This window comes from Pelodiscus sinensis, unplaced genomic scaffold (assembly GCF_049634645.1).
Source record: "Pelodiscus sinensis isolate JC-2024 unplaced genomic scaffold, ASM4963464v1 ctg58, whole genome shotgun sequence".
In the NCBI taxonomy this organism is placed as follows: Eukaryota; Metazoa; Chordata; order Testudines; family Trionychidae; genus Pelodiscus; species Pelodiscus sinensis.
This window is the reverse complement of record NW_027465922.1, coordinates 525,307-552,513: the sequence shown is the minus strand read 5'-3', so window position 1 is coordinate 552,513 and position 27,207 is coordinate 525,307. Positions and strand designations below refer to the sequence as shown.

The following is a 27,207-nucleotide window of genomic DNA, read 5'->3' as shown; positions in this document are numbered from 1 at the left end:
AGAAAAGCCTGAGCGTGAGGTTATTAAAGTACAGTACGTTACATGCACCGAATCTCCCAGTTCTCGATGCAGGCTCTAGCAGAGATGTTGCAGCTGCTGGTTTAAAAGTTCTTATTGCACATCCTACGATCAGGATGGGTTCACAGGTCTTCCGGGCTCTTCGATCCCTGCAGTGCTGCCTCTGGGATGAAGTGCTGAGCTGAGAACAAAATGGCATCGACCACATGGCCTCTTTATCCCTCCTTCCTGGCCTCTTCTTGTATGCAGCAAGTCACCTGGTCAGAGGCCAATCTCTATGTTCCCCGCTGGCTGCTCTCAGGACAGCCCCCATTCTTTAGGCATGTCCTTGGCCCATTGAGAGCCATTGTCCCACAGGGCCTCACTAATTAGCATGTCCACAGGCCCGGCCCTGCCCAATGCTCAACCACATGCAGGGAAATCTTCAGTGTCCATACAAGTACATGCTAATAATTGCACACACAGACATTCTACAAACACATGAACAGCGTTCATAGGACTATCAGATAATAAGCTTCTATTCAACACCCCACATGGCCCCCTTCTATACCATTTTTGGGGCACCCCCACCTATGGGTGCATCAGTGATCTGGCTGCTCCCCTCCAGATCCAGCAACGTGACAATACCCTATCTACTCTTCATAGATCTGTATAATGTCTGTGTGTGGAGTTAGGAATCTGTAACCTGTATGGAGACTGGAATCTCTCTGCATGCGGTTGAGCATTGGGCAGGGCCCGGCCTATGGACATGCTAATTAGCGAGGCCCTGTGGGACAATGGCTCTCAATGGGCCAAGGACACACCTCGGGAATGGTGACCGACACCTAAGGGCTACCAGCAGGGAACACAGGAATAAGCCGCTGGCCAGGTGACCTGCTGCAGCCAAGAAGAGACCAGGAAGGAGGGATAAAGAGGCCATGTGGTCGACGCCATCTTTGGTACTCAGCTCAGCACTTCATCCCAGAGGCAGCAGTGCAGGGATTGAAGAGCCCGGAAGACCTGTGAACCCATCCTGATCCTAGGATGCGCAACAAGGACTTTTAAACCAGCAGCTGTAACATCTCTGCTAGAGCCTGCACCGAGAACTGGGAGATTCGATGCATGTAATGTACTATCCTTTAGCAACCTCACTCTCAGGCTTTTCTTTCTTGTGATAATAAACCTTTAGTTGTTAGATGCTAAAGGATTGGCCCAGCGTGATTTGTGGGCAAGGTCCAGAGGGTAAATCGACCAGGGATCTGTGGCTGGTTTCTTGGAACCGGACAGAACTTGTTCGGGGTAGGTGGGATTGGGTGCTAGGACCCCCCACCTGTGTATGAGGCCCGGGGACATCTGGGGCACGGATATTGCTGGGGTGTCGGAGGGGTTTTGCTCGTGAGGCTTCAGGCAGGCAGCTGAAGCGCTCTGTGGGACTGGTTTGTGGCCTGTTTGGAGAGGTCACCAGTCTGGGGGCTGTAAGGAGCCCCGGATTTGAGCAATTCGCCCTGAGCGGATGCCCTCAGCTGTGCCCAGCCTGTCTGTCACAGGGGCAGGCTGAGAGCCTTCCAGCAAGACGGGCAGCACTGGGGGCAGGAGACCTGGGACTGGGAGATTTGCCGGGGCCTTTCTCTGTGGGACTGGGGGCATCACACAATTTCGGTGGGTTGGGGTTGGCTGCTGGAGGGGTTGGCTGCTGGCCACTCGCAGCCCCTGGCAGAGGCGGCCCAGGCCGGGCAGTGAACGGGCCACAGGGACCCCAGTCTACGGCTGTCCCATCAGCTCTCCCTGATTTCCCTGGGGTGCGGGGCCCCGCTCCTGGGGGATCCTGCCCTGTCTTCTGTCCCATTGTCCGGCCCACAGACAAGGGCTCAGCCACCAGCCTCCCCATCACGGCTGCTGCCTGCCCCTGTGGGGACCCCAGGCCTTTCCGCTGCTCCTCCTAAGCGCACCCTGGGCAGAGGGAGTCTGTCACCCCACCCCACGTTCCCCGGGCCCCTCCGCTGGCTCCCCCCCAGGTGCCGCCCATGACCAGACACAGCCCCACCAGCCTGAACAGCGCAACCACACCGGCTCCAGCCCAGCCAGCTCCTGCGCTCCCCCCAGGGCAGGAGGGAGCAGTGCCCGGGCTGGGCACAGGAGGCAGGTACCAGAGGCTGGGCCTCTGGAGAACCAACACCCCAGGGTGTTACCAGAGGGCCTGGCCTTCCCCCGTGGGGCGGGCTCCGGGATCCTGGGCCGGGCCACACGCGGGGCTGCCGTGGCAGAGGGAGGCCCGAGAGAGAGAGAGACGCTAAGATTTGGATGCTCAGGGGACGTTTATTTCATGGTGCTGGGGTTGCGGAGCCGAGCGTGGGGGCGATGGAGGGGGGTGGGGAGGCAGGGTGGGGCCAGAGGGAGGCAGCGTCACACAGCGATGCTCTGCAGCAGGGGCCTTGCAGCCAGGGGCGCCGGAGCTGGTCTCCCAGGGGCGCTGGAGCTGGTCTCCCAGGGGCGCCGGAGCTGGTACCCCAGGGGCGCCGGAGGGACCCGGGTCTCTCGTCCGGAGGGACCCGATTCACTGCCCCAGTGCTGGGGACTCCCCAGGCACATCGAGCTGCCTCCCACGGGCTCCTTGCTTACACAGGAAAGCGAATCCCCAGCCGCAGGGATAATCGTGCCATTTGTTAAACGCTAGAAAGAAAACCAGAAATGAACCAGGGTGGGGCAGGTGTGGCCCCTTCATCCCCAGAAGAGCGGCCAGCCTGGGCCAGGCCAAAGGTCCGCTCAGGGACTGGTCCTGTCTGCCCACAGTGGCCAGTGCCAGGGGCCCCAGAGGGAGTGAACAGAACAGGGAACCGTCAAGTCATCCCTCTCCTGTTCCCAGTCCCAGCCCCTCACAGACTAATAGCCATGGTGGGAACCTGTCTTCCATGAATGTATCTAGCTTTTTTGGAACCCTGTTAAAGTTCTGGTCTTCACACCATCCTCTGGCGAGGAGTTCCACAGGTTGCCTGTGCGCTGAGTGAAGAAAAACTTCCCTTTGCATGTTTTAAACCTGCTGCCGATTCATTTCATTGGGTGACCCCTAGTTCTCGTGTTAGGGGAACAAGTTAATAACTTTTCCTCATGGGCGTCCGGTGCCTCGGGCAGGGGAAGGCTCTACCATCCCAAACTGCCAGCCTGGCCCCACCCACACTCCGTCCCCAGAACGCCTGCTGTAGCCATGCTGAGAAGGGGAATGTTGCTGCCTCGCAGCACCCACCCTCCCCATGCTCTGGGGTTGCTGCCCCCCTCCCTGCTGAGCGGCTGCCCCAGCCCAGCGCCCTCCATGTCCTGCCTGCTGGGGCCTGGCTGTCCCCATCGGCACGTCTGTGCCAGGCAGGGCCCAGCCGCCGGCTGAGGGGACGTGCCCCTGCCCAGGAGCCAGTGTGCACAGAACACGGTCCTCCCTCGGGCACCGTTCCCCCTGCTCTGGGGCTGGCCGTGCCCTGCCCGGCTCCTTGCAGTAGATTCCTGTCCCGGCGGCCAGAGAGCAGGGGTAAAGGGCAGCCCTGGGGCGGGGCGGGGTGGGCTCAGCCCCTCAGCAGCACCCCAGGTCGCAGGGAGCTCCATGGGGCGCATGGGCCGTTCTCAGCGCCCTGCTCCCTGGGGGGCGGGTTCTGCTGCTGTTTGACTCTGTCCCCGTCCAGTCCCGGCAGCCCCGGCTGGGCCCACCTGCTGGCACCCGACTGATGGACAGAGCCTGTCCCTGTAGACAGCAAAGGTGCGCAGGTACCAGGGGCAGAGTTAAGGTTACACGGGCTGCCTTGGTCTGGCAGATGGCCATCTTTGTGACTATCACGTTCCTTTAACATGGGTGCAGTTTATAAAAGTAGCGTAAATGGTTAATCAATTACGCAGAGCCCAGCGGGGCAGCTGGCGGCTGCTTGTTACCATCGTGTGTCTCCATCTAACATGCCCAGCTCGTGGCTGGCCCAGGCGTGTCCCGGGGAGAAATGGAATTGGCCAGAGAGCCCGTCCCTGCCCCTTGCTCCCCCATCCACTGGCACTCGAGCTCCGGTGCACACACAGCGCCAATGAGCGGGGGCAGGGGATTCGCTGTGACTCTGGCCCCTCCTGTTCTCACCGCTCTGCAAACCGGCCCCTCCTCAGCCCCAGCTCTGCCTGGTCCCCGTCGCTGTCCGGCCGTTTCCCTGCCCTGCCGGCTCCGTGAGCAGCCCGGCACTTCCCCCAGCGCCGCCGGCTCCACTCCCTGGCGGCAGCGTTTGCTGGGGGTCCCCTGTGGGTGCCAGGCCCTGGGAACAGCCGGCGCCGGCGTGTGGGCGACTCCGCGGCTGGGGGCAAACGCAGCTCTGGCCCTGAAATCCCTGCGTGCCCCCGTGTGCCCAGCGCAGCCTGTGCGGCCCCTAGTGCCCTGGGGCGGGGGGGGTGCAGAGCCAGCACCCTGGGCCAGCGCAGCAGAGTCCCCGTGCGATTGCATGTGTGTGTGTGTGTGTGCGTGTGTGTGTGCACATGTGTGTGCGTGTGTGTGTGCGTGTGTGTGTGCACATGTGTGTGTGTGTGTGCGTGTGCGTGCACATGTGTGTGCGTGTGTGTGTGCGTGTGTGTGTGCACATGTGTGCGTGTGTGTGTGCGTGTGCGTGTGTGTGTGCACATGTGTGTGTGTGTGTGTGCGTGTGTGTGTGCACATGTGTGTGTGTGTGTGTGTGTGTGTGAACAGACCCAGGGGCGCTGGGGGCAGCAATGTCACCGGGTCAGACCAGCCCCCCCGACTGCTCTCCCCGGCGGGGGCAGGGCAGACAGAGGCGCCGGGCCGGCCTGCAGCCGCTGGGGCAGCCGGTTCCGTGTCTCCAGGCCCGTGGGCAGGGCGCGGCAGGGCCCTGGCGGGGCCGGGGGGCTGAGCTGCCGGCTCACCTGGTCTTTCTAACACCACGCAGTGCTCGTTTTTACGCGGGCTGTCGGGCTGCCATCTATCCCAGGCGGTGAAGGTGGCCGGGGATCTATCGGACCATCTCCAGCATTGATTCTGCAGACAGAGGGCGGAGACCCCGTGAGCCCCACGGACCCAGCGACGGGCCGGAGCCAGGGCCCCAGGGCAGGACCCGCCCAGCCCTTGGAAGCATGAAAATCACCAACGCGGCTCCCCCAGGGCAGTGGCTGCTCCCCGCTGCCGAGCTCCGGGCTGCGGCGCTGGGGGGGGAGGGGGGTGCTGGGTTCATTCTGTGACCTGCCCCGCCGGGCTCTGGCGCTTTGTCCCCGGTGCGAAGGGGGAGGCCGAGAGCCGTCGGGCGCGGTTAGCGGGTGGCACCAGCCTGGGGGCGGGGGGAGCCTCCTGCAGGAGTCTGCGCCCCCCCCATGATGCGCCAGCCCCGCCCGTGCTCTGGGTGCTCATTGCTCTGCCCCCCCCGGCCGGGCAGCGGGGCCAGCAGCACCCACCCGCCGGCCCAGCCCCAGTGCCCAGAAACGGCCGGGCAGCTGGGAGTGCGGATTAAATAGATTTGTCCCTGTGCATTGGCCCAGACACCCTGGCCCAGCCTGGGCAGGGAACAAGGCTCCTCCCGGGGGGGGGGACAAAGGGAGGGAGGGGGGACGGGCACCTGGCTGGGGGCTGGGCTGGGAGTGGGGCAGTTGCTGTCTGGGAAACATGAAGGAAACAGCCTGAGCTGGGGGCTGAGGGGCTGGGGGGCGATGGACCCCACGCCAAGGGGGCTGAGGCGTCCTGGCCCTGACTCCTGTAGCCACGTCCCGTCTGTGAGAGGGTTATTCTGGGAGGGTGGGTGAGATTCTGTGGCCTGCACTGTGCAGGGGGTCAGACTAGATGATCAGAATGGTCCCTTCTGACCTTAGAGTCTCTGAGGGTATGTCTACACTACCCTCCTAGTTCGAACTAGGAGGGTAATGTATGCATACCGCACTTGCTAATGAAGCCCGGGATTTGAATTTCCCGGGCTTCATTAGCATAAGCGGGGAGCCGCCATTTTTAAATCCCCGCTGCTTCGAACCCCGTGTAGCGCGGCTACACGGGGCTCGAACTAGGTAGTTCGGACTAGGGTGCCTATTCCGAACTACCGGTACTCCTCGTTTCACGAGGAGTAACGGTAGTTCGGAATAGGACCCTAGTCCGAACTACCTAGTTCGAGCCCCGTGTAGCCGCGCTACACGGGGTTCGAAGCAGCGGGGATTTAAAAATGGCGGCTCCCCGCTTATGCTAATGAAGCCCGGGAAATTCAAATCCCGGGCTTCATTAGCAAGTGCGGTATGCATACATTACCCCGCTAGTTCGAACTAGCGGGGTAGTGTAGACATACCCTGGGTCTCTGAGTCTATGTGCTGGGCTGTACCCAGAAGAGCAATACCCCCCCCTCCCCGTTCTCTGGCTGGTGGAGTCTGGTCTGGCTGCTACGGGGGCTGCAGGATCGGGGGACCCGACGCGCCGTCACAGAGCCCCACATCCCAGACACGCTGACACGGCATCGCCCTGGTTCCCGCCCCTCGGCCCCCCCCGGGAGTCCAGTGCACTACCACCTTGGCCGGGGCACGCAGGGGCGGCCGGACCCTGGCTCGGGGACAAGCAGGGCCTGGCTAGCCTGGGGCAGCAGAGACGGGGGATGCGGAGGGGCCCAGCGAGGACCAGGGGGCAGGACCGGCTGCAGCAGGAGCTGGGAGCAGCGCATGGAGCAGGGTGTGACTGGGACACGGCAGTGGGGCAGGGGGTGGGGGGCTTATGGGGGAGCAGCAGCGGCTGGGCAGGGCCCCAGAGGGAGACGCTAACGGAGCCTGGCCAGGAACCCAGCCTGGGTGCGGGACTAGAGCCTGGCCCGGAGACGCCCCCGGCGCTGGCTGCAGAGCCCTGGCTCTGGACGGGGCCGGCCCAGGGCCAAACAAGAGCCGCTGGGGCTCACTGTGACCTGGAACCGATTCCCCCTCTGCAGCTCGGGGGTATCGGCACCTGCCCGTCCTGCCCGCCCAGCAACCGCCCGTCCTGAGCCGGTGTCTGGTGGTTCCTGGGACCCCGAGTGCCCCCTACAAGGCCGGGAGCTGAGGATCCTCTGGCCAGGGACCCCCCCGGCCAGGCCCAGCAGAGAACCCACAGACCGGCCCCCCCCGGGCTCTGCCGCCCCCGCACTGTTCCCTCGGCCTGAGGGGCTGCCCCTTGCTAAACCCCTCGTCCGGACGTCTCGTCTCGGGAGCGGGGGGGGGGGCAACTCTCGGCCTGGGCTGAACAGTCGGAGCCCAACGGGCCTGGGCCGAGTGTCACCGTGGATGTCAGTCACAGCGGGCTGGGCTCTGCGCCGGGTGTTGGGCACTGACCCTGGGACTGACATCACAGGCGGCTGTAGCCTGTTTCCACCCCGTCCCACCTGAGATCCTGCTCTCGTGGGAACCCCCCCGCCCCACAACAGCCCCCCACTGAGCAGGGAACAGAGCCAGGGCCGGGAGGGGCCGCAGGCGGAGCGGGCGCCGGGCACTCACATGCTCAGGGTCCGAGAGTCCGATCCAGACAGGTCCATACTTGTGGAACCGCCTGACGTAGCCGGCCAGCATGTTATTTTCTCCAGCGCTGAGAATGGAGGCGAGATGGGTCCCGCGCCCGTGCTGCTGGCACTCGGCCTGGGCCAAGAAGGGACAAAGCCAGTTACCCCATTTCTGCCCCCCAGGGAGCAGCAGGGGTGAGTCCAGCACAGGCCTGGGGCCCGGCCCCCCTGGGGTAGCGCCCCTCCCTCCCAGCGCCAATGGCATGAGCAGGAAGAGCAGCCTCCCCTCCCCCCCCCCCCCCCGCCTGGCCCCCAGCGCTCTGGGCACAGACACAGCTCCCCTGGCCCTGGGCCGGCCCTGGCTCCGGGCTCTGCCGGGCGCTGGCTGGTTCCAGGACGCCCTGACCCCGCGCTGGCCCCACAGGCCACGGGGCAGCGCCGCGGGAAGGGCTTTCCTGGAGATCCCACCCAGCCCTGAGCCGCTCCCCGGCCCCGCCCAGACGAGTCCCCAGCCCCGGGTGCTTGAGTCGTCTGGACGGGGCAGTCCCGGGTCTGTCTGCTGCGTAGCCGCCCCCAGGGCCTGTTCCCGCCCGGGCGATTGAGCCACGTTCTCGGGGGGGGGGGGGGGGGATCGCTGTGGGTGCAGCCTGGGGGGGGGGGGCTGGGCAGTGAATAGTGACGCAGGCGGCAGTGCTGGGGGGCTGGGGGGCTGGGCTGCCATGAGTCCCGTGTGACTGACACAGCCCAGTGCCAGGGCGCCCGTCCAGGGCCCTCCCTGGCGCTGTGTTCGGGGAAGCTCCGTGGCTGCTGCCTGAGGGCCCCACAGAGGGGCTGGCCCTGTCCCCGCGCCCACAGACAGCCCTGAGCAGCACAGGGAGCTGCAGAGCAGGGGAGCAGAAACCGCCATTCCCAGCCCAGGGCCCCCGCCCTGTGCCCAGCGCCCCACACAACATCGCCCCGAGCCCAGCCGTCCCTGGTGTCACCCCCCGCGCTCCACCCCTCCCCGCCCGGCGCCCTTCCTCTGGCACTCAGCCCGACTCGCTCCAGCCGCCAGGCCAGACCCTGTCTCTCACCTCGGCGTCCTGCCAGCTCTTTTTGTGTTTGAAGAAGCCGTAGCAGGCGCCGTGGTAGTTCAGCCATCCCCGGGGGCAGGACGTGGCACGTGGCCCTGCAGAGAGAGGGGTCGGGGGGTGAGAGGCCCAGTGGTTAGCGCCGAGGTCGGGGGCGCGGGCGTTTCTCCCCCAGGGCCACTGGCACCGGGAGTGTTTGGGGCTTGGCCGGCTGGGGAGCCTCCCGGCTCTGGGGCTGCGGGAGAAGCCGGGTCTGCCCAGACCCCACGGCCGCAGAGCGGAGCCCTGGGCCCCGCCGGGCCGGGTCTCTGGTTCTCCACGGCAGTGGGGGGCAGACAGCCCTGCCCCCGGGCATACGCCCCCCCCGCCGAGAAGCAGGGCCAGCTGGCTGGGGGGTGGTGAGACAGGGAGGAGCAGGTTGCTGAGCCACCCAGTCACCCCAGTGTGTGAGGGATGGGGCGGGGGGATCCCTGCTGCCACCATGCCAGTCTGCAGTAGTCCCCCTAGGGAGGGGGCAGGTTGGGGGTGGGGACAGGGTGGGACTTAGGGGAGGGGTGGGGCCAGCAGGGCTACCTACCCACCCTGGCTATTAGCCATTGATGGAACCTAACCTCCAGGAATCTACCTAGCTCTTTTTAGAACCCTGTTAAAGTCCTGGCCTTCACTACATCCTCTGGCAAGGAGTTCCACAGGTTGACTGTGCGCTGAGTGAAGAAAACCTTCCTTTGGTTTGTTTTAAACCTGCTGCCCATTAATCTCATTTAGTGACCCCTAGTTCTTATAGTGTGGGAAGAACTAAATAACTTTTTCTTACTCACTATCTCCACACTAGTCATGATTTTACAGACCTCTATCATAGCGCCCCTCAGTCTCCTCTTTTCTAAGATGAACAGTCCCCGTCTTTGTAATCTCTCTTCATACGGGACCCGTTCCAAACTCCTCAGCATTTTTGTTGCCCTTCTCTGAACCTTTTCCAAAGCCAAGAGATCTTTTTGGGATGAGGTGACCACATCTCTATGCATTGTTCAAGATGTGGGCGTCCCATGGTTTTATATAGAGGCAATGTGATATTTTCTGTCTTATTCTCTAGCCTTTTTTTAATGACTCCTAACATTCTATTTGCTATTTTGCCGGCCGCTGAGCACGGAGTGCCTGTTTTCGGAGAACTATCCACAATGACTCCAAGGTCTCTCGCTTGAGTAGTTGTAGCCAAATTAGTTCCATAATATTGTACATATGGTTGGGATTGTTCTTTCCAATGGGCATTACTTGACATTTATCAACATTCAATTTCATTTGCCATTTTGTGGCCCAATCCCCTAGTTTGGTGAGATCTTTTTGAAGCTCTTCACAGTCTGCTTTGGTCTGAACTGTCTTGAGTAGTTTGGGATCATCTGCAAATTTTGCCACCTCCCTGTTTCCCCCTTTCTCCAGATTATTTATAGATAAGTTGAATAAGATTGGTCCTAGGACTGACCCTTGAGGGACCCCACTAGTTACCCCTCTCCACTCGGAAAACTGACCATTGATTCCTACCCTTTGTTTCCTGTCTTTTAGCCAGTGAGCAGTCCATGAAAGGACCTTCCTTCCTATCCCATGACAACTTACTTTACATAAGAGCTTTTGGTGAGGGACATTGTCAAAGGCTTCCTGGAACCCTAAATATACTATATCCACTGGATACCCCTTTTCCACATTTTTGTTGACCCCCTCAAAGAACTCCAGCAAATTAGTAAGGCAGGATTTCCCTTTTCAGAAACCATGTTGACGTTCCCCCAACAAATTATATTCATCCATGTGTCTGACAATTTTATTCTTTGCTATAGTTTCAACTAATTTGCCGGGTACTGCCATTAGATTTACAGGTGTGTAATTGCCAGTCAGTCAGAGGTATTTTGCTATACCCGGAATTTGTCAGGGTATGTCTACACTAGCTCCCTAGTTCGAACTAGGCTGGTTAATGTCGGCATTCAAACTTGCAAATGAAGCCCGGGATTTAAATATTCCGGGCTTCATTTGCATGTTCCTGGGCGGGCGCCATTTTTAAATCCCCTTAGTTCAAACTGACTGCCCGTGGCTACACGCGGCCGTCAGAAGTTAATCCGAACTAAGTCCTTAGGCAAGTCAGGTGTCCTGCTGAACTCAGCATTACGTCGCCTGGAATACTTGATGCGTCTCTTCTCTCTTTGCATTTCTTCATCCATGTTTGTAAGCTAGTTGTATATTTTACAAGCACTGTCAAGACTCCATTAAGCTGCATAGGTAACAGACTGAAACAAGGGCAGCGGTGTATATTAAGTCCGTCAGGGCGGTTTAGTGTGTTCATATCGAAGTTCACTGCTTGTATTAATGGGGAGCGCAAAGGCTGTGTGCACACCGCGGGGCCATTTCGGGATACCTCCAGCATAAAGAAATGAGAAAGAAGCTATTTGGAAGTAACCTCGAAATAAGCTCTGCCCTTTGCTTTGCGTGAGCGTCATAACAAACGCAAGCTGATGGAATTTCACTGCATCTTCGTGTTTACGAATCTGTTCGCATGGAGGGTGGTCACAGCCAAGGGTTTCATACCTTACGTAGGTGCTGGTGTCGGTGGACTCATAGAACCACAGACTCTAGAACTGGAAGGGACCGTGAGAGTCATTGAGTCCAGTCCCCTGCCCGCACGGCGGGACCCAGCACCATCTGGACCAGGGCTACTCAGGGCTACGCAGGGACCCCAGCAGCAGGAGACGGGCAGCGGCTCTGGCAGCCCCGAGGGGAATGGAGCCACGTCCCAGCTCCTACCACGGTAACCCGCCCCCGGGGGCTCCGGCTCGAGGGGCCGGGCCGGGACTCACCTGCCAGCGCGGGGCTGCAGACCAGGCAGCCGAGGAGGCAGAGGGTGACGAAGGCGACTGGCCCCATCTTCTCGCTGCCCCTGGGGAGCAAACACACAAGGGAGATGGGCCAGGAGAGCTGGAGACACCCCCAGGAGCACCCCTCCCCCCTCCCATGGGGCAGTTCATGGGGGGGGGGCAGAGGTGGGGCTGTTCTCTGGGGGCCTGGCCGGGCTGGAAGGGCCTGAGGAATCCTGCCCCACACCCACAGCTCGGAGCCCATCTCCCTTGGCACACGGGGCCCTTCTGCTCCCCCTCACTGCGCCGAGCCTGAGGGGCAGAACCGGGCCCCCAGCCTGGGGCAGGTCCCAGCTCCCCACGGCCAGACTCTCCCCGAGCCAGGGCTGCGGGTGGGGAGGAGCCGGGGACCAGGCGTGTCCTGGGTCGCTCCCGGGGCCTTTGGTTCCAGGCAAGGGGGTCCCATTGGAGAGCCAAGCGGGTCTCAGCAGGGGCATTTGCCCCCTCCCGCGGCCCCTCCCCCGGGCTGGGGGTGGCCCCTGCCCACGTGGCCCCACACGAGGGACGTGGAGGGCGGCGGGGGAGGGACGAGGCTGGAGGAGGCACCGCTGCCCCGGGGTGGAAGTCGGTCTGTGTGCTCGTGGCTGGAGTGTCAGCGGCAAGAGCCGCCCTCTGCCCCGCACCCCGGACTGGAGAGCGGGCTTCCTGCTGGGAACCTGGAGCCCCTCGAGTTCTCAGCCAGCTCCTGGCCCAGGAACCCCTGAGCCCCGCCAGGGCCTTCCCCACCCGCAGGGGGTGAGCCCCAGGGGAACGGCCCGCTCCAGGGCCCGAGTCTGGGGAGCCGACCCCCTGGGCTTGGGGCGGGGGGGGGAGGAGGGATAGTTATTGTAGACAGCTGTGGGGCTGGGATTCCCGTCTCACCCCAGGGACTGGCTGCCCCCAAGGGCTCTGCATGGAGGGAAGGGACCAGAGGGGCAGGGACTCACCTGTCCGTGTGTCCGTCTGCTTGTCCGTCTGTCTGGGTGGCTGGTCCGGAACACTGGGGGCTGGTGTCCAGCTGGTGCAGGGTCCCAGGTATTTATAGCCCTGCAGGGGGCGGGGCTGGGGGAAGGGGGAGGAGCATGAATGTGGAAATGGGACCAGTGACCACACAGCTGAGAGATGGCAATCTGCCCCTCCCCCGCTCAGCTTCCTGCTGCCCTGCAGGTGGCCAGGGAATGGCTTTTGCGCAAAAGGGCCGGTGTAGACAGCTCAGATTTGTTTTTCACAAAAAAGCCCTGATGGCGAAAATGGCGATCGGGGCTTTTTTGTGGAAAACCGCGTCTAGATTGACACGGATGCGTTTCTGCAAAAAGTGCTTTTCCGGAAAAGCATCCTGCCAATCTAGACGCGATTTTTCCGAAAATGCTTTTAACAGAAAAGTTTTCCGTTAAAAGCATTTTTGGAAAATCATGCCAGTGTAGACGTAGCCCAGATGTCTATAAATCATGACTAGTGTCATGGAGAAAATGAACAAGAAAATGCTATTTACTTTTCTTATCCCGCAAGCCCTAGGGTCACTCATTTAGAGGACTAGGCAGGAGGTTTAAAACAAACAAACAAACAAACAGAAGTATTTTTTCACACAGCGCACACTCAACCTGTGGAACTCCTCGCCAGAGGATATTGTGCCGATCCAAGACTGTAACACGATTCAAAACAAAACTAGATACATTCATGGAGGTTGGGTCCATCGATGGCTGTTAGCCAGGCTGGGCAGGGATGGTCCCTAGCTGCTGTTTGTCAAGGGCTGGGAATGGGTGACAGTTAGGGATCACGTGAGGATTCCCTGGTCTGTTCACTCCCTCTGGGGCACGGGGCAGTGGCCGCTGTGGGCCGACAGGACCCTGGGGGAGCTGGGCCTTCGGTCTGACCCTGTGTGGCTGCTCCGGGCTCTACTGACCCGATGTGAGCTCACACGCACACACCCGTGCAATGGGGCGCGGAGAAGCCAGGTGCAGTTGCTGACGGTCTGGGAGGGTTTGGGGTCATTACCAGCCGGGCTCCTGGGACCCTCTTTCCATCCGGGCCCTGGGCGTTTCCAGGCCGGCTCCTTGCCGGACGGAAGCTCCTGGGGACGCTGGTGAGGTGTTTACGGGTGCCCGATCCGTCAGCTCCCGGCACTTTTAGTGACTCCTTGTGGGTCAGCACCACCCCCTCGTCGGGCCCGGCCCTTCCAGCGTCCCCCCGCCCCGCCCCGCCCCGCGCTGTGTCTCCCACCTCGCCGGGGCCTCGCTCACCAAGGGGCTCGCTCGCCGCTTGCTCTGGGCCGGGGCCGTCCGTCCCTCCCACCAGGGCTGATTTATCCACGAGGCACAGCAGGCACGGTGCCTAGAGCCCACGAGACTGTTAGGGGCCCACGAAAGTGTTTTCATTTCTTTTACAATCAGAAGAAAAGAAATGAACGTTTAGGGTCGAAGAAAATGGTTTTCGACTGCGTCGGGGTGAAGACGAGCCATTATATCCCTCTTTACACCAGCGCAGTCGTAAAACATCATTTTTACTATTTTTTTATGGAGGAAGGGGCCCACGAAAGTCAGAATGCGGCTGCCGCCCACCCCGGGGAGGCCGAACGAGAGCGCCCCTCGGCCCTGGCCTCACAACGGCCGGAGGGGATTCCTCGCCCTGGGGGCAGCGGCTGGACACACAGGGGGGCAAGTCCTGGGGCAGCCCATGGGGCTCCCTAGAGAGTGGGCAGGATGCCAGCAGGGAGCCCCCCCGTCTCAGCACCCTCCCCCACCCCACGCCCCCAGTGACTCTTGGGCCGGACGTGGTCTCAAGCCAAGCGCCGCTACTCGGGTCTCTCCCCCAGTGCCTTGTGTGGCAGCGGCCTGGGCTCTCCCCATAGCAGGGGGTCACAACCCAAAGGGGAGCGCCCGGGGCCGCCGCGCTCTCCCTGCCCCAGGCCTGTGTCCTGCTGTTGGGCCGCTCTCCACGCCGGGCCCGCGCGAGGAGGGGGAGGAAACCGCTGCCCCCGGTCTCTGCCTGGGGGGCCTGGTTCGGGGGGGGGCCTGGGGGGCCTGGTTTGGGGGGGCCTGGTTCGGGGGGGGGGCCCGCTGGGTCCTGGCTTCAGGGAGCAATGTCCGAGCACGCTGGAGGCAGCAGGGCTGCAGCTCTCTTGGCCCCGTCTCTGGGGAGGGGGCCCTGCACCTTCCCAGCCGGGCTCTGGCTGTGTGGGGCTGGGGTTCACTTGCTGGCGGGCAGCCCTCGGCTTCCCCTGCCCCCCACAGCCAGAGCCCCCCTCAAACGTCGCCCACCCCCATCCCTGGGAGCCCCAATGGACCCGCCTGCAGGGGAGCCCCGAGGAGGCCGAGGGGCCCGGTCAGGGAGGGGCCCAGCCCACGGCCCCGGGCTCGGGTGCAGGTCGAATCACACAGTCAGGCCAGGCCCTGCCCCGTGTTCTGGGAGCTCTGAGGGCCCCTCTCTGCCTGGCCGGGCCCCAGGCCCAGGGGTACCGCTCCCAGCGCCGGGGGCAAGGGGCCAGAGATCCTGCCATGCCCCACGGCGCCTCTAGAACATCCCGCAGGGAGCCAGCCCCCCGTCCTGCCAGCCCCCCACCTCCCTGCTCACACATGGGCCCCGCTCAGGCACGGGACCAGCCCCCTGTCCTGCCAGCCCCCCACCTCCTCACTCACACATGGGCCTGGCCCCCCTGGCCCCGCTCAGGCATGGGACCAGCCCCCCCTCCTCTCAGCCCCCCACCTTCCTGCTCACACATGGGCCTGGCCCCCCTGTCCCCGCTCAGGCACGGGACCAACCCCCCCTCCTCTCAGCCCTCCTCCCGCTCCGCCACAGGCCCAGTCCCCCCCCCACGCTCAGACATGGGCCCCTGCTGAGAGGGCGGGCGCAGGGCCAGGCCCAGGGCCCCCCACGGACCGTTGGGGGTCACCGTTCCGTTGCCCCACTGCAAGGCGACGGTTGATACCGCAATTGCAATTTCCTTTGCAATCTCGCAGCCTGAGGGACCGGGCGAGATAACGAGGTGCCGGCCTGTTGCCTCTGGGCGCTGGGGCGACCACGGCCCCCCCGGCTCGCCCTGCGGCCTGAGGCGGCTCGTTCGGCTGGGCCAGGCCTCGGGCTGCACGGGCGGTGGCCGCTTTGTGCGCCAGGGCAGCAGAAGGGCCCCGGGAAATCCCCTTTGCCTCTGGGCCCAGGGACAGACACAGGCCAGGGCAGGCGGGCACAGGGCAGCAGAGTCCCCCGGTGCCTGGGCACCCTCAGACCAGGCGCCTCCTCCCGCAGGGCACTCGGGCCGGCGCGGGAGGGCAGCGAGCGCAGGGAGTCGCCTCCTCGCCAGGCAGCCCCTCGCCCCGGTGCTGCCCCAAGGCCCGAGCCGCCGGCCCCAGACCGTGCCGGGGACCGGCCGTGAGACGCAGCGTCTGGCACCCGGCATCGTGGCACAGGGGTGGCAGCATCTGGCACCCGGCCGACCCCCCCCCCCAGGAGGCGGTGAGCAGTGCGCAGCCCAGAGGGCCCAGCTGACCCCCCCCAGGAGGAGGTGAGCAGTGCGCAGCCTAGAGGGCCCAGCTGACCCCCCCCGGGAGGAGGTGAGCAGTGCGCAGCCCAGAGGGCCCAGCTGACCCCCCCCAGGAGGCGGTGAGCAGTGCGCAGCCTAGAGGGCCCAGCTGACCCCCCCCGGGAGGAGGTGAGCAGTGCGCAGCCCAGAGGGCCCAGCTGACCCCCCCGGGAGGCGGTGAGCAGTGCACAGCCCAGAGGGCCCAGCCGACCCCCCCGGGAGGAGGTGAGCAGTGCACAGCCCAGAGGGCCCAGCCGACCCCCCCCGGGAGGAGGTGAGCAGTGCGCAGCCCAGAGGGCCCAGCTGACCCCCCCCAGGAGGAGGTGAGCAGTGCACAGCCCAGAGGGCCCAGCTGACCCCCCCCAGGAGGCGGTGAGCAGTGCGCAGCCCAGAGGGCCCAGCTGACCCCCCCGGGAGGCGGTGAGCAGTGCACAGCCCAGAGGGCCCAGCCGACCCCCCCGGGAGGCGGTGAGCAGTGCGCAGCCCAGAGGGCCCAGCTGACCCCCCCCGGGAGGCGGTGAGCAGTGCACAGCCCAGAGGGCCCAGCCGACCCCCCCGGGAGGCGGTGAGCAGTGCACAGCCCAGAGGGCCCAGCCGACCCCCCCGGGAGGCGGTGAGCAGTGCACAGCCCAGAGGGCCCAGCCGACCCCCCCGGGAGGAGGTGAGCAGTGCACAGCCCAGAGGGCCCAGCTGACCCCCCCGGGAGGAGGTGAGCAGTGCACAGCCCAGAGGGCCCAGCTGACCCCCCCCGGGAGGAGGTGAGCAGTGCACAGCCCAGAGGGCCCAGCTGACCCCCCCGGGAGGAGGTGAGCAGTGCGCAGCCCAGAGGGCCCAGCTGACCCCCCCCCGGGAGGAGGTGAGCAGTGCACAGCCCAGAGGGCCCAGCTGACCCCCCCCCGGGAGGCGGTGAGCAGTGCACAGCCCAGAGGGCACAGCTGACCCCCCCCCGGGAGGAGGTGAGCAGTGCGCAGCCCAGAGGGCCCAGCCGACCCCCCCGGGAGGAGGTGAGCAGTGCGCAGCCCAGAGGGCCCAGCTGACCCCCCCCCGGGAGGAGGTGAGCAGTGCGCAGCCCAGAGGGCCCAGCCGACCCCCCCCGGGAGGAGGTGAGCAGTGCACAGCCCAGAGGGCCCAGCTGACCCCCCCCCGGGAGGAGGTGAGCAGTGCGCAGCCCAGAGGGCCCAGCCGACCCCCCCCGGGAGGAGGTGAGCAGTGCGCAGCCCAGAGGGCCCAGCTGACCCCCCCCGGGAGGAGGTGAGCAGTGCACAGCCCAGAGGGCCCAGCTGACCCCCCCGGGAGGAGGTGAGCAGTGCACAGCCCAGAGGGCCCAGCTGACCCCCCCCGGGAGGAGGTGAGCAGTGCGCAGCCCAGAGGGCCCAGCTGACCCCCCCGGGAGGAGGTGAGCAGTGCACAGCCCAGAGGGCCCAGCTGACCCCCCCCGGGAGGAGGTGAGCAGTGCACAGCCCAGAGGGCCCAGCTGACCCCCCCCCGGGAGGAGGTGAGCAGTGCACAGCCCAGAGGGCCCAGCTGACCCCCCCCCCCCGGGAGGCGGTGAGCAGTGCGCAGCCCAGAGGGCCCAGCTGACCCCCCCCGGGAGGAGGTGAGCAGTGCGCAGCCCAGAGGGCCCAGCTGACCCCACCCCCGGGAGGAGGTGAGCAGTGCGCAGCCCAGAGGGCCCAGCTGACCCCCCCCGGGAGGAGGTGAGCAGTGCACAGCCCAGAGGGCCCAGCCGACCCCCCCCGGGAGGAGGTGAGCAGTGCACAGCCCAGAGGGCCCAGCTGACCCCCCCCCCCCCGGGAGGAGGTGAGCAGTGCACAGCCCAGAGGGCCCAGCTGACCCCCCCCGGGAGGAGGTGAGCAGTGCGCAGCCCAGAGGGCCCAGCTGACCCCCCCCGGGAGGAGGTGAGCAGTGCGCAGCCCAGAGGGCCTAGCTGACCCCCCCCGGGAGGCAGTGAGCAGTGCACAGCCCAGAGGGCCCAGCTGACCCCCCCGGGAGGAGGTGAGCAGTGCGCAGCCCAGAGGGCCCAGCTGACCCCCCCCCCCGGGAGGAGGTGAGCAGTGCGCAGCCCAGAGGGCCCAGCTGACCCCCCCCGGGAGGAGGTGAGCAGTGCACAGCCTAGAGGGCCCAGCCGACCCCCCCCCCCCCCCGGGAGGAGGTGAGCAGTGCGCAGCCCAGAGGGCCCAGCCGACCCCCCCCCCCCCCCCGGGAGGAGGTGAGCAGTGCACAGCCTAGAGGGCCCAGCCGACCCCCCCCCCCCGGGAGGAGGTGAGCAGTGCGCAGCCCAGAGGGCCCAGCTGACCCCCCCCGGGAGGAGGTGAGCAGTGCACAGCCCAGAGGGCCCAGCCGACCCCCCCCCCCGGGAGGAGGTGAGCAGTGCACAGCCCAGAGGGCCCAGCCGACCCCCCCCCCCCCCCCGGGAGGAGGTGAGCAGTGCACAGCCTAGAGGGCCCAGCCGACCGCCCCCCCCCCGGGAGGCGGTGAGCAGTGTGCAGCCCAGAGGGCCCAGCCGACCCCCCCCCCCGGGAGGAGGTGAGCAGTGCACAGCCCAGAGGGCCCAGCTGACCCCCCCCCCCGGGAGGAGGTGAGCAGTGCGCAGCCCAGAGGGCCCAGCCGACCCCCCCCCCCCCCGGGAGGAGGTGAGCAGTGCACAGCCTAGAGGGCCCAGCCGACCCCCCCCCCCCCGGGAGGAGGTGAGCAGTGCACAGCCTAGAGGGCCCAGCCGACCCCCCCCCCCGGGAGGAGGTGAGCAGTGCGCAGCCCAGAGGGCCCAGCTGACCCCCCCCGGGAGGAGGTGAGCAGTGCGCAGCCCAGAGGGCCCAGCCGACCCCCCCCCCCGGGAGGCGGTGAGCAGTGTGCAGCCCAGAGGGCCCAGGCGACCCCCCCCCCCCCCGGGAGGAGGTGAGCAGTGCGCAGCCCAGAGGGCCCAGCTGACCCCCCCGGGAGGAGGTGAGCAGTGCACAGCCCAGAGGGCCCAGCTGACCCCCCCGGGAGGAGGTGAGCAGTGCGCAGCCCAGAGGGCGCAGCCGACCCCCCTGGGGAGGCCGTGAGCAGTTGCAGCCCCAGGCGCCCGGTCTCACGAGGGTGCATCTCCAGACCTGACCGGTCCCAGCAGAGCACTAGGGGAGGCCCCGTTCGGCCCCGGGCTGAGAGCGGAGCCGTGCCAGACGCCGAGCACCGCACCGGCTGGGTCCCGCGTCCCCATGGACCCCGGCGCTGAGATCTCTCCGGCAGCCGAGCCGCAAGCCACACACCTGGCCACGCGGGGCTGCGCATTCACCCTGTGTCCCCAAGTGCAAGCAGAGGAACGGAGAGGGCTTGTGGGCAGGGGTCTGGAGGCCACAGGGGATCACAAGCTACACAGGCGCCTCAGTGTGCCACGGCCAAGGAAGCCAGGGAGCTCTGGCTGTGCGGGGGCGTAGTGAGCAAGGCAGGGAGCACAGCTCTCTGCTCCGCACTGCCCGGAAGACGGGGACAAAATTGAAACAGCTGAGAGAAGAGCAGCCAGGACGGTGACAGTCCAGAGAGTAGGGCAGAGCAGGGGGGTTTAAAATCTGGGTGTTTGGTCTGGAGATGAAGCGCCGAGAGGGGACTCGGAGCGTTTCAAAGCACAGCAAAGGGTGCTAGCCGTAGTTCTCCTTGGCCTCGGAGGGCAGGACAAGGTGTTGTACTTAAAAGAAGCACTCGGGATCTTTTTCAGAGGGTTAAGGCAACACACCCCATTTATTGAACACACAGGCTGTGTCTACACTGGCACCCCTTTCCGGAAAAGGGATGCTAATGAGACACTTCGGAATTGCAAATCTGCGGGGGATTTAAATATCCCCCGCGGCATTTGCATGAACATGGCTGCCGCTTTTTTCCGGCTCGGGGTTTTGCCGAGGTTTCTTTCAAGTAGGAATAAGGGATCTTCCGGAAAAGGCTTTATTTTCCGCAAGATCCCGTCTAGACTGGCGCTTTTCTCCGGCAAAACCCCGAGCCGGATAAAAGTGGCCGCCATGTTCATGCAAATGCCGCGGGGGATATTTAAATCCCCCATGGATTTGCAATTCCGAAGTGTCTCATTAGCATCCCTTTTCCGGAAAGGGGTGCCAGTGTAGACACAGCCACATAGAATAACCAATACGTATCATATGCATATGACACATCACACTCACGCACTCTCACACACGCCCAAGCACACTCCGTCTTCTTGTTACCAAAGGTTGCTCCCCCTCCCTGCACTGGCCAGGTGAGTTAGATGGGGGAGGGGTGGAGCCGGGCTTCTGCCGATCTGGATTGATGCTCCCATGTTGACAAGACGAAAACCCGGGGTCCCTCTGCAAGATGCCTCCTATTTATCCCTCTCGTGCAGCCAATTAGTCATCACCTGGCCTTTCCTAATGCTGCTTCAAAGAGAGTTCTTCCAAGGGCAGGCACTTGCTGCTGGACTCCCGAGGGGTCTGTCTGTCCAGTCTCCTTAATGAGCTCACTTTGCAGGGATTGGCTTGGGTCTGGCTCCCAGACCTTCTCCACCCTGGCAACTGCTGCTGGAGGCGCTCCCCTTCCATTCCCCATTCACGCCTCATTCATTTCAACAGGACCATCAAGGAAAGGGGGGAGCTCAAAAGACAGTTTTTCTTACAAGATCTAGATCTCTTCATACAAAGTTCTAGGAGCAATGCTACAGAGATTCCATAAGACACTTAACGCTAGAGCGAAAAGGACGAGATCTGAATACAAAGTCGAATATCTCAGGGATTTCTCCGCAGGGGCGGGATAAGTTGGACAACAGGAGAAACGCCCTGCCTGCCGGGGGGTGAAGCACTGGAGTGGATTGCCCAGGGGGTTGTGGAATCCCCACACCTGGGGATATTTCAGAGCAGGTTGGACACACACCTGCCAGGGATGCTCTAGACGATGCTGGGTCCTGCCGTGGGAGCCGGGGACTGGACTCGAAGGTCTCTCGAGATCCCTGGCAGCTCTTGGGTTCTATAATCCCCCAAACTCCTCTTCCCTGTGCCGGGGAGTAGGGGGAGGTCCCCATAGGGTCGACGGTCTGAAGTCCTCTGGGGTGGGGCCCGGTGTGGAAGGGAGCAGGGGTGAAAACAGGAACGTGGGCAGGGAAGTGCCTGGTTGTGTCACCCTCTGCCCCATCGCCCCGGTGACTGACAACGCTCCACTAGCCAAGCCGGGGTCTCTGCCTGCCGCTGCCTCTCCAGCCCGTGCGCTCAGCGCCAGGGAAGGCGGCAGCCCCCTTGAGTGAGATATTGGCATTGGCATAGGAACAGCAGAGTGGTCAGATGGGTCAGACCCATGGTCCATCCGGCCCAGGGTCCTGTCTGCCCACGGCGGCCAGTGCCAGGTGCCCCCGAGGGAGGGAACAGAACAGGGAACCCTCACGTGATCCCTGCCCTGTCGCCCACCTCCAGACACTCAGAGGCCAGGGACCCCATTCCGACCCATCCAGCTACTAGCCATTGATGGACTGAACCTCCAGGAATCAATCTGGCTCTTTTTTGAACCCTGTTAAAGTCCTGGTCTTCACCACAGCCTCTGGCGAGGAGTTCCACAGGTAGACCGTGTGCTGAGTGAAGAAAAACTTTCTTTTGCTTTTTTTAAACCTGCTGCCGATTCATTTCATTGGGTTACACCTAGTGCTTATATTGTCCCCTCGCCACTGACACATCACACAAAGGCCCCCGCCCTCAAACCTCTTCTGCCGCAGCCTGGCCCCCCCCCAGGGACCCTTTGGCCGGTGTAGGTCCGTGACCCAGCCTGCCCCTCCCTCAGCGTGGAGAGGGCTCTCCGGCCCTTCTGACCCTTGCTGGGACTCAGCCCAAGCGCTGGTTTCGGGCAGATCTCAGACCGATGGATTGGCTACCGACAGATCAGCCATACGTAATTGTAACCAAGACAACGGGCGTATTGTTGAGTGACAATCCCTGATTTCCACCAGCCACTGCGCTGTTCTCTGCCCTGGGGCTGGAGCGCCCAGCCTGTCCCATCCCCACAGCCCCCAGCCCTGCCTGGCGTGTGCGTGGCAGGGGGTCCCACCGCTCCCAGCCCCTATCTGTGCAAAGCTACCAGCAGTCTCGGATGGATGCTAGAAGCGAGGGCCTGATTCTTTGTGAGAAAACCTGAAGGGCTGTGGCACCAAGAGCCTCTTTGGCCACCGAGAGCTGCCTCACCCCCACGCCCTGTGGGGTGGCCCAGGCGCTGGGGTTGGCTGCTGGCCCTCACTCACACGCCCTGGGCAGGGGGCGAATTCCCCCCCCAGAGCAGCCTGGCTAGCACCTTGGGCCTTTTGTGCCACTTTGCAGCATCCGGTCACTTGCGGGGACACCGGGCACATGCCACGTAACCACGTCCCCCCGTGGCAGGGCTCTGGGTACTGGGGAGCCTGGTCTGGGCGGCAGGGCAGGTCGGACTCCAGGGCTGTTCGACTTTGGTCCGGGGGGAGGGACCAGCTGATCCAGAGACCCACTTAAACACGACCCCTCTATTCCCTGTGATGGGTCCAGCTCCTCCGACCCGATATCCCGTCCCACTGGCAGCATCCCCCAGGGAGCCAGCCCTGCACTGCCCCACGGCTCAGAGCACAGGACCAGGGCCAGGCCCAGGGCTCCCCGGCTTGGACCGTGGTGAGTGGGGGTCACTGGTCCATTGCCCCACCGCACGGTGGCCGTTGGGGCCACATTGCAATTTCCTTTGTAATCTCACCGATCTGGTTCGTTAGGCCGCAGCCTGCACTGAGCTGAGATAACAAAGTGCCGGCTCATCGCCTCTGGGCCGCGAGGGAAATGGGGGGGGGACAGTCACTGCTCTCCGGTGACCGGGTCCCTCTGACTCTCCCTGCGCCCCGGTGTTCAGCCTGTGGTCCCCCTGAGCCCCGATCCCTTGCAGCGGGCTCCGTCCCAGCCAGCCGCTGCCCCTTCTGTGTGTGGGGCACGGCCTGTCCCTGCCTCGCGAGGCCCTTTGCATTTCTCCTCCCTCCTATTGGCCTCGGGCCACGGCTCCAGCGGGGCCAGGTCACTGGCAAGTCGGAGCCCGTGTTACCTTCTGTGCTCAGGCCCCTCGGCCCCGCAGCTTCGCCTTGGCCCCCTGCCTTGTGCCGAAGGATTTTCCCCGACACGTGTCTCTGTGCATCCCAGGGCTGGCCCTGCCCCGGCTGCTCCTCTGCCCCCCGGACGTTTCACGGCTCGGACAGACCCCCTGGCTCCAGGCAGTCGCTCAGGGCCTCCCCCATCCCACCCTCCTGGCCCAGCGCCCAGCCCAGCCGGAGAGGACTGGGGCGACCACCTGCCTTTCCCCCGGCCCTGTGGCTTCTCTCTGCCCGGTGGGACGGCCGCCCAAGAGTCCTTCTCGCCGCTGCCAACCCGGCGCTGGACTGGGCCCCCTGCAGAAAGTCAGTTCCCAGCAGTGACCTCGGCTCGGCCTCGTCCGCTCGGCACCGGCCCCAGGGCCGTCTGGCCGCCGACAGAGGCTGATTCAGCCACATGCCCCTGGGCGAGTCTGGGTCACTGGCCGAGGGCCCCTGCACGGACACTTCTGCCTGGCCCTTCCCCCGACGGACTCCACCTCTGTGCTAACTGGCTGTGATGAACGTGGGTCTCTCGCAGGCCCCGAGTGATGAGGAGCCGCTGTCTGGGGAGGAGCAGGACCAGGTGTTCCTTGGGGGCTCAGTGGAATTACAGCGACAGCATCCCATTGGCCTAATGGCACCTCGTGAGTCCCGTCCGGGAACCGTTCCTCATCAGCCCCATCACGCCTGCCTGGGACGCCTTTCCACTGGCCCGCCTGTCTGTCTGTCTGGATCGACCTAGGCTGGACAGACACCGGGCAGGGATGGTCCAGTCGGGGCTGGGTCCTGCCGGCAGGGCCGTGTCGGGTCTGGGCACGGCTGAGGGCGTCCGCTCAGGGCAAATTGCTCAAATCCGGGGCTCCTTACAACTCCAGACCGGAGACCTTCCCGAACAGGCCACACACCAGTCCCACCAAGCGCTTCTGCTGGCAACCTGGCCAGCCAGGATCCTCACGAGCAAAACCCATCCGAAACCCCAGCTCTGCCTGTGCCCCAATCAGCCCCAGGCCTAACACACAGGTGAGGGGCTATGGAACCCAATCTCACCTACCCCGAACGGATTCTTCCAGTTCCAAGAAACCAGCCACAGATCCCTGGTCAATTTACCCTCTGGACCTTACCCACAAATCACGTTGAGCCAATCCTTTAGCATCTAACAACTAAAGGCTTATCATCACAAGAAAGAAAAGCCTGAGAGTGAGGTTGCTAAAGGATAGTACATTACATGCATTGAATCTCCCAGTTCTCGATGCAGGCTCGTAGCAGAGATGTTATAAACTGCTGGCTTAAAAGTCTCCGGTGCACATCCTATATGAGGATGGGTCCACGGCTATTTTCGGCTCGTGGTTCCCTACAAGGCTGCATCTGGGATCACGAGCTGAGCTGAAGACCAAGATGGAGGGGCCACATGGCACTTCTATACCGCTCCTGGGATCTTCTTGGCTGCAGCAGGTCGCCTGGCCAGTGGCCTGTCCCTGTGTCCCCTGCTGGTAGCCCCTAGGTTTCAGTCACATTCCTGAGGTGTGTATTAGCACCTAGAGATACATTATCTCCTTGCTAATTAGCACAGCCACTGGCTGAGCATTCCTCGCCCTTTGCTCAGCGACAGACAATTTCCCAGCATCCACACAGAGTCCCTGTTTCTAACTCCACACACAGATGTCATACCATTACACGAATGGCACACACAGAACCAGTAGAACAGGAGCTTTCATGTGACACCTCACATGGCCCCCTTTGTACAGACTGTCGGTGCAACACCCCCCCCCCACTGTGGGTGCAGCCATAATCTGGCTTCTCCCCTTAAAATCCAGTAACGTGACACGACAGGAGCACCTCTGTCGGCTGAGTGTAGGGGAGAAAAGTGCCCTCTTCAGTTCAGGGCTGGTTCCATGGGGCAGGCAGGGGAGCTCCCTCCTGTTGCCATCGGGTGGCTGCGCAGGAGGCCGGACAGAGCAGCGCTGTGCTGGGTACGGTCTGTGGGGCAGACACAGTCCAGACTTGCAGGCTGCCTGTGACGATGCTCTTCCCTCTCCGTTAGGTGGGGCCCAGCTCTCCTAGCAACGCTTGTGTCCTCAACAGCGTCCCGAGGACGAAGAATCCAAAGTCCTCGCCCCGACAGCACCAGGCCTCCACGCATTGGCCTGCGCGGCTCTGTGGTCCTCCCTGGGCCTGGGCCTCCAGCAGGAGGATGGACGAGAACAGGCCGCGCACCTCAGAGTCCTTCATCCTTCTTCCAGCGCCACCCGCCTGCAGCACCGCGCTCAAGGGCGTTCGCAGCAGGTTCCCGGGCGCCCACTGGGAGCACAGTGAGGTCAGTCGACGCGGCCCCCCCCCTCGCTTCACCGGAGATGGGTGCGGCCCCCAGCAACGCCCGGCAGGACGCGCCTGGGCCGCTGTGTCCCGGACACAGGGACTGCGGGTGTAAAACGGGACGGCAGCAGCGCCCGCCTGCCTCCCTGCACCCGCCCAGGCCGACCGGACCAACCAGCCTGCGGGGAAGGCAGAGACCTGAGCTGAGCAGACGGGCCCCAGGCTAAAGGGGGAGCCTGGGTACTGAGCCCTGCAACAGGCCCCCAGCATCCTGCAGGAGGAATGGGGGGGACTGCTTGGTCCAAACCCTGCCCAGTCTCACGAGGGTTTGGATCCCACCTGCTCACCGGCCTTTGGGAACCGCCTTTCGCTCTCCGTGCCTGCCCCTCACAGCCGTGTCCCGTCGCTCTCTGGGCAGTTCCTCCCTGTGCCCCTAGTCTGCAGGAACCGTGTGGCGCAGGGAAGGGCTGGAGAGATCTCGCTCGGGTGGCGCAGGTAGTGGGGGGCACCCTCCTCCCCTCCAGAGGGGCAGGCTGAGAGCCTCCCAGCAAGACAGGGGGATGTTATTGTGTGTTGGTAGGAACAGGCAGGTCGCTGCTGCTCCCTCTGGTGCGTGGTTACCCCCAGTACGGTGCAAAGTGGCCAAGTGAGGTGTCAGGGCTGTTCCCCACTTTGGCACTCTGAGTGCAGGAGAGGACCCCCAAGAGAGCTTCAACCCTTCCCTCTACAAGCCCCCGTTACCAAACCTCCCCCCAGAATCACAACACACAGATTTGGGGGAATTGCTGCCACCGTGAAGTGCTTTTTATCCCTAAACCCAGGGGTGAACACTTGAACCCACCCCCAGCGGCACCCCAAGGACTTTTGCCCCAAAAGAGCTTGAAAAAAGCAAAGAGAAAAGCAAGCTGCAGTCTGTGGGAGCTGACCCCTCCGTCAGAGGCCTGCAGACACCCACAGACAACCTGCCAGGACCCGAGAATGAAAGCCTCGCCTTGAAAGAAAGCTCCTCACCTATTAAACCAGCGTGTTAGTCTTTAGAGTGCTACATAGTTTTTCCTTTTGTTTTAGCCAGAACACGGCTACCTCTCCGTTACTTAAAAGAAGGGATTTTTATTACAAAACACAAGATGAACTGGCGCAAGCAGCCTGGGTTCCCAGATGTTACAGAGCAATGAAGGGAAACAAATTAAAACCCAGAGAAAATCTCTAGGAAAAATGCTTAGACTAGGGTGTCACAGCTCAATCCCCCAACCTGACACCCTGGGTGCGGGGGGGGGGGGGGGGGGCGGCGAGCAGAATAGACTCTGCAAAACCTGCCATTGTGATTCTGAGATAAACAGACTCATTATCAGTTGCCCTGAGATATGCCCCCCCCCAGACCGATTCCACACTGCTACCACCCAAGTGATGGAGAAAATATAAAATAAAAGCCCTTTTCCGGCAGAAGAGCTCACTTGGGATCTCCCCCCTGGGGTACAGGTCTCAGCTGCCCCAACCTCTGTTTTGCTTGGAGTTGGGAAACCAGGGGGAATCCGCAGACACCACTGGACTCTGCCCTTGTAACTAGGCACCTAATCCTCAGGACACAACAATCAACCAAGACCCGTTAATTAGAATAAAAAGAAAACTCCTCCATTATCAAAACCAAACTGCTGTTGCAAGCACAGTGAATGGCCAGGTGGCAAATAGCCACAATTGACACAGGCTCAGGGAAAGTCCCTGGGCTGGAATCCTCAGTTACAAAAGAAAGACACAATTAGCCAGCTCAGACAGGATTTCCAACCCCCAAACAAGGAAACAGTAAACCCTGGCGGACTATCTAACCTTTTCCCTACCGACACATTTCAAGAAGTCTGTTCTTGGAGAGAGAAGCGTCTCCCATCCCCTCAATACGTGGGAGAAACTGCTCAGATCTCACAGACAAGAG

General features: G+C 63.3%; 1 protein-coding gene across 2 annotated transcripts; it reads right to left on the bottom strand.

The window, feature by feature from the left end:
• Window positions 1–1,598: 1,598 nt before the first annotated feature.
• LOC112545838 (C-type lectin-like) lies at window positions 1,599–27,207 on the bottom strand. 2 transcript variants are annotated; one of them, XM_075916735.1, is made up of 7 exons: window positions 27,105–27,207; window positions 12,342–12,456; window positions 11,359–11,438; window positions 8,525–8,619; window positions 7,450–7,587; window positions 4,891–5,002; window positions 1,599–2,667 (listed from the first exon to the last, which is right to left on the bottom strand). In XM_075916735.1, the coding sequence occupies exons 3-7, from the start codon at window positions 11,423–11,425 to the stop codon at window positions 2,552–2,554; spliced, it is 528 nt and encodes a 175-aa protein (XP_075772850.1). In that variant the 5' UTR covers window positions 11,426–11,438; window positions 12,342–12,456; window positions 27,105–27,207; the 3' UTR covers window positions 1,599–2,551. The 2 variants fall into 2 exon arrangements, with proteins under 2 accessions (XP_075772850.1, XP_075772851.1); XM_075916736.1 differs by lacking the exon at window positions 27,105–27,207 and adding an exon at window positions 13,635–13,765.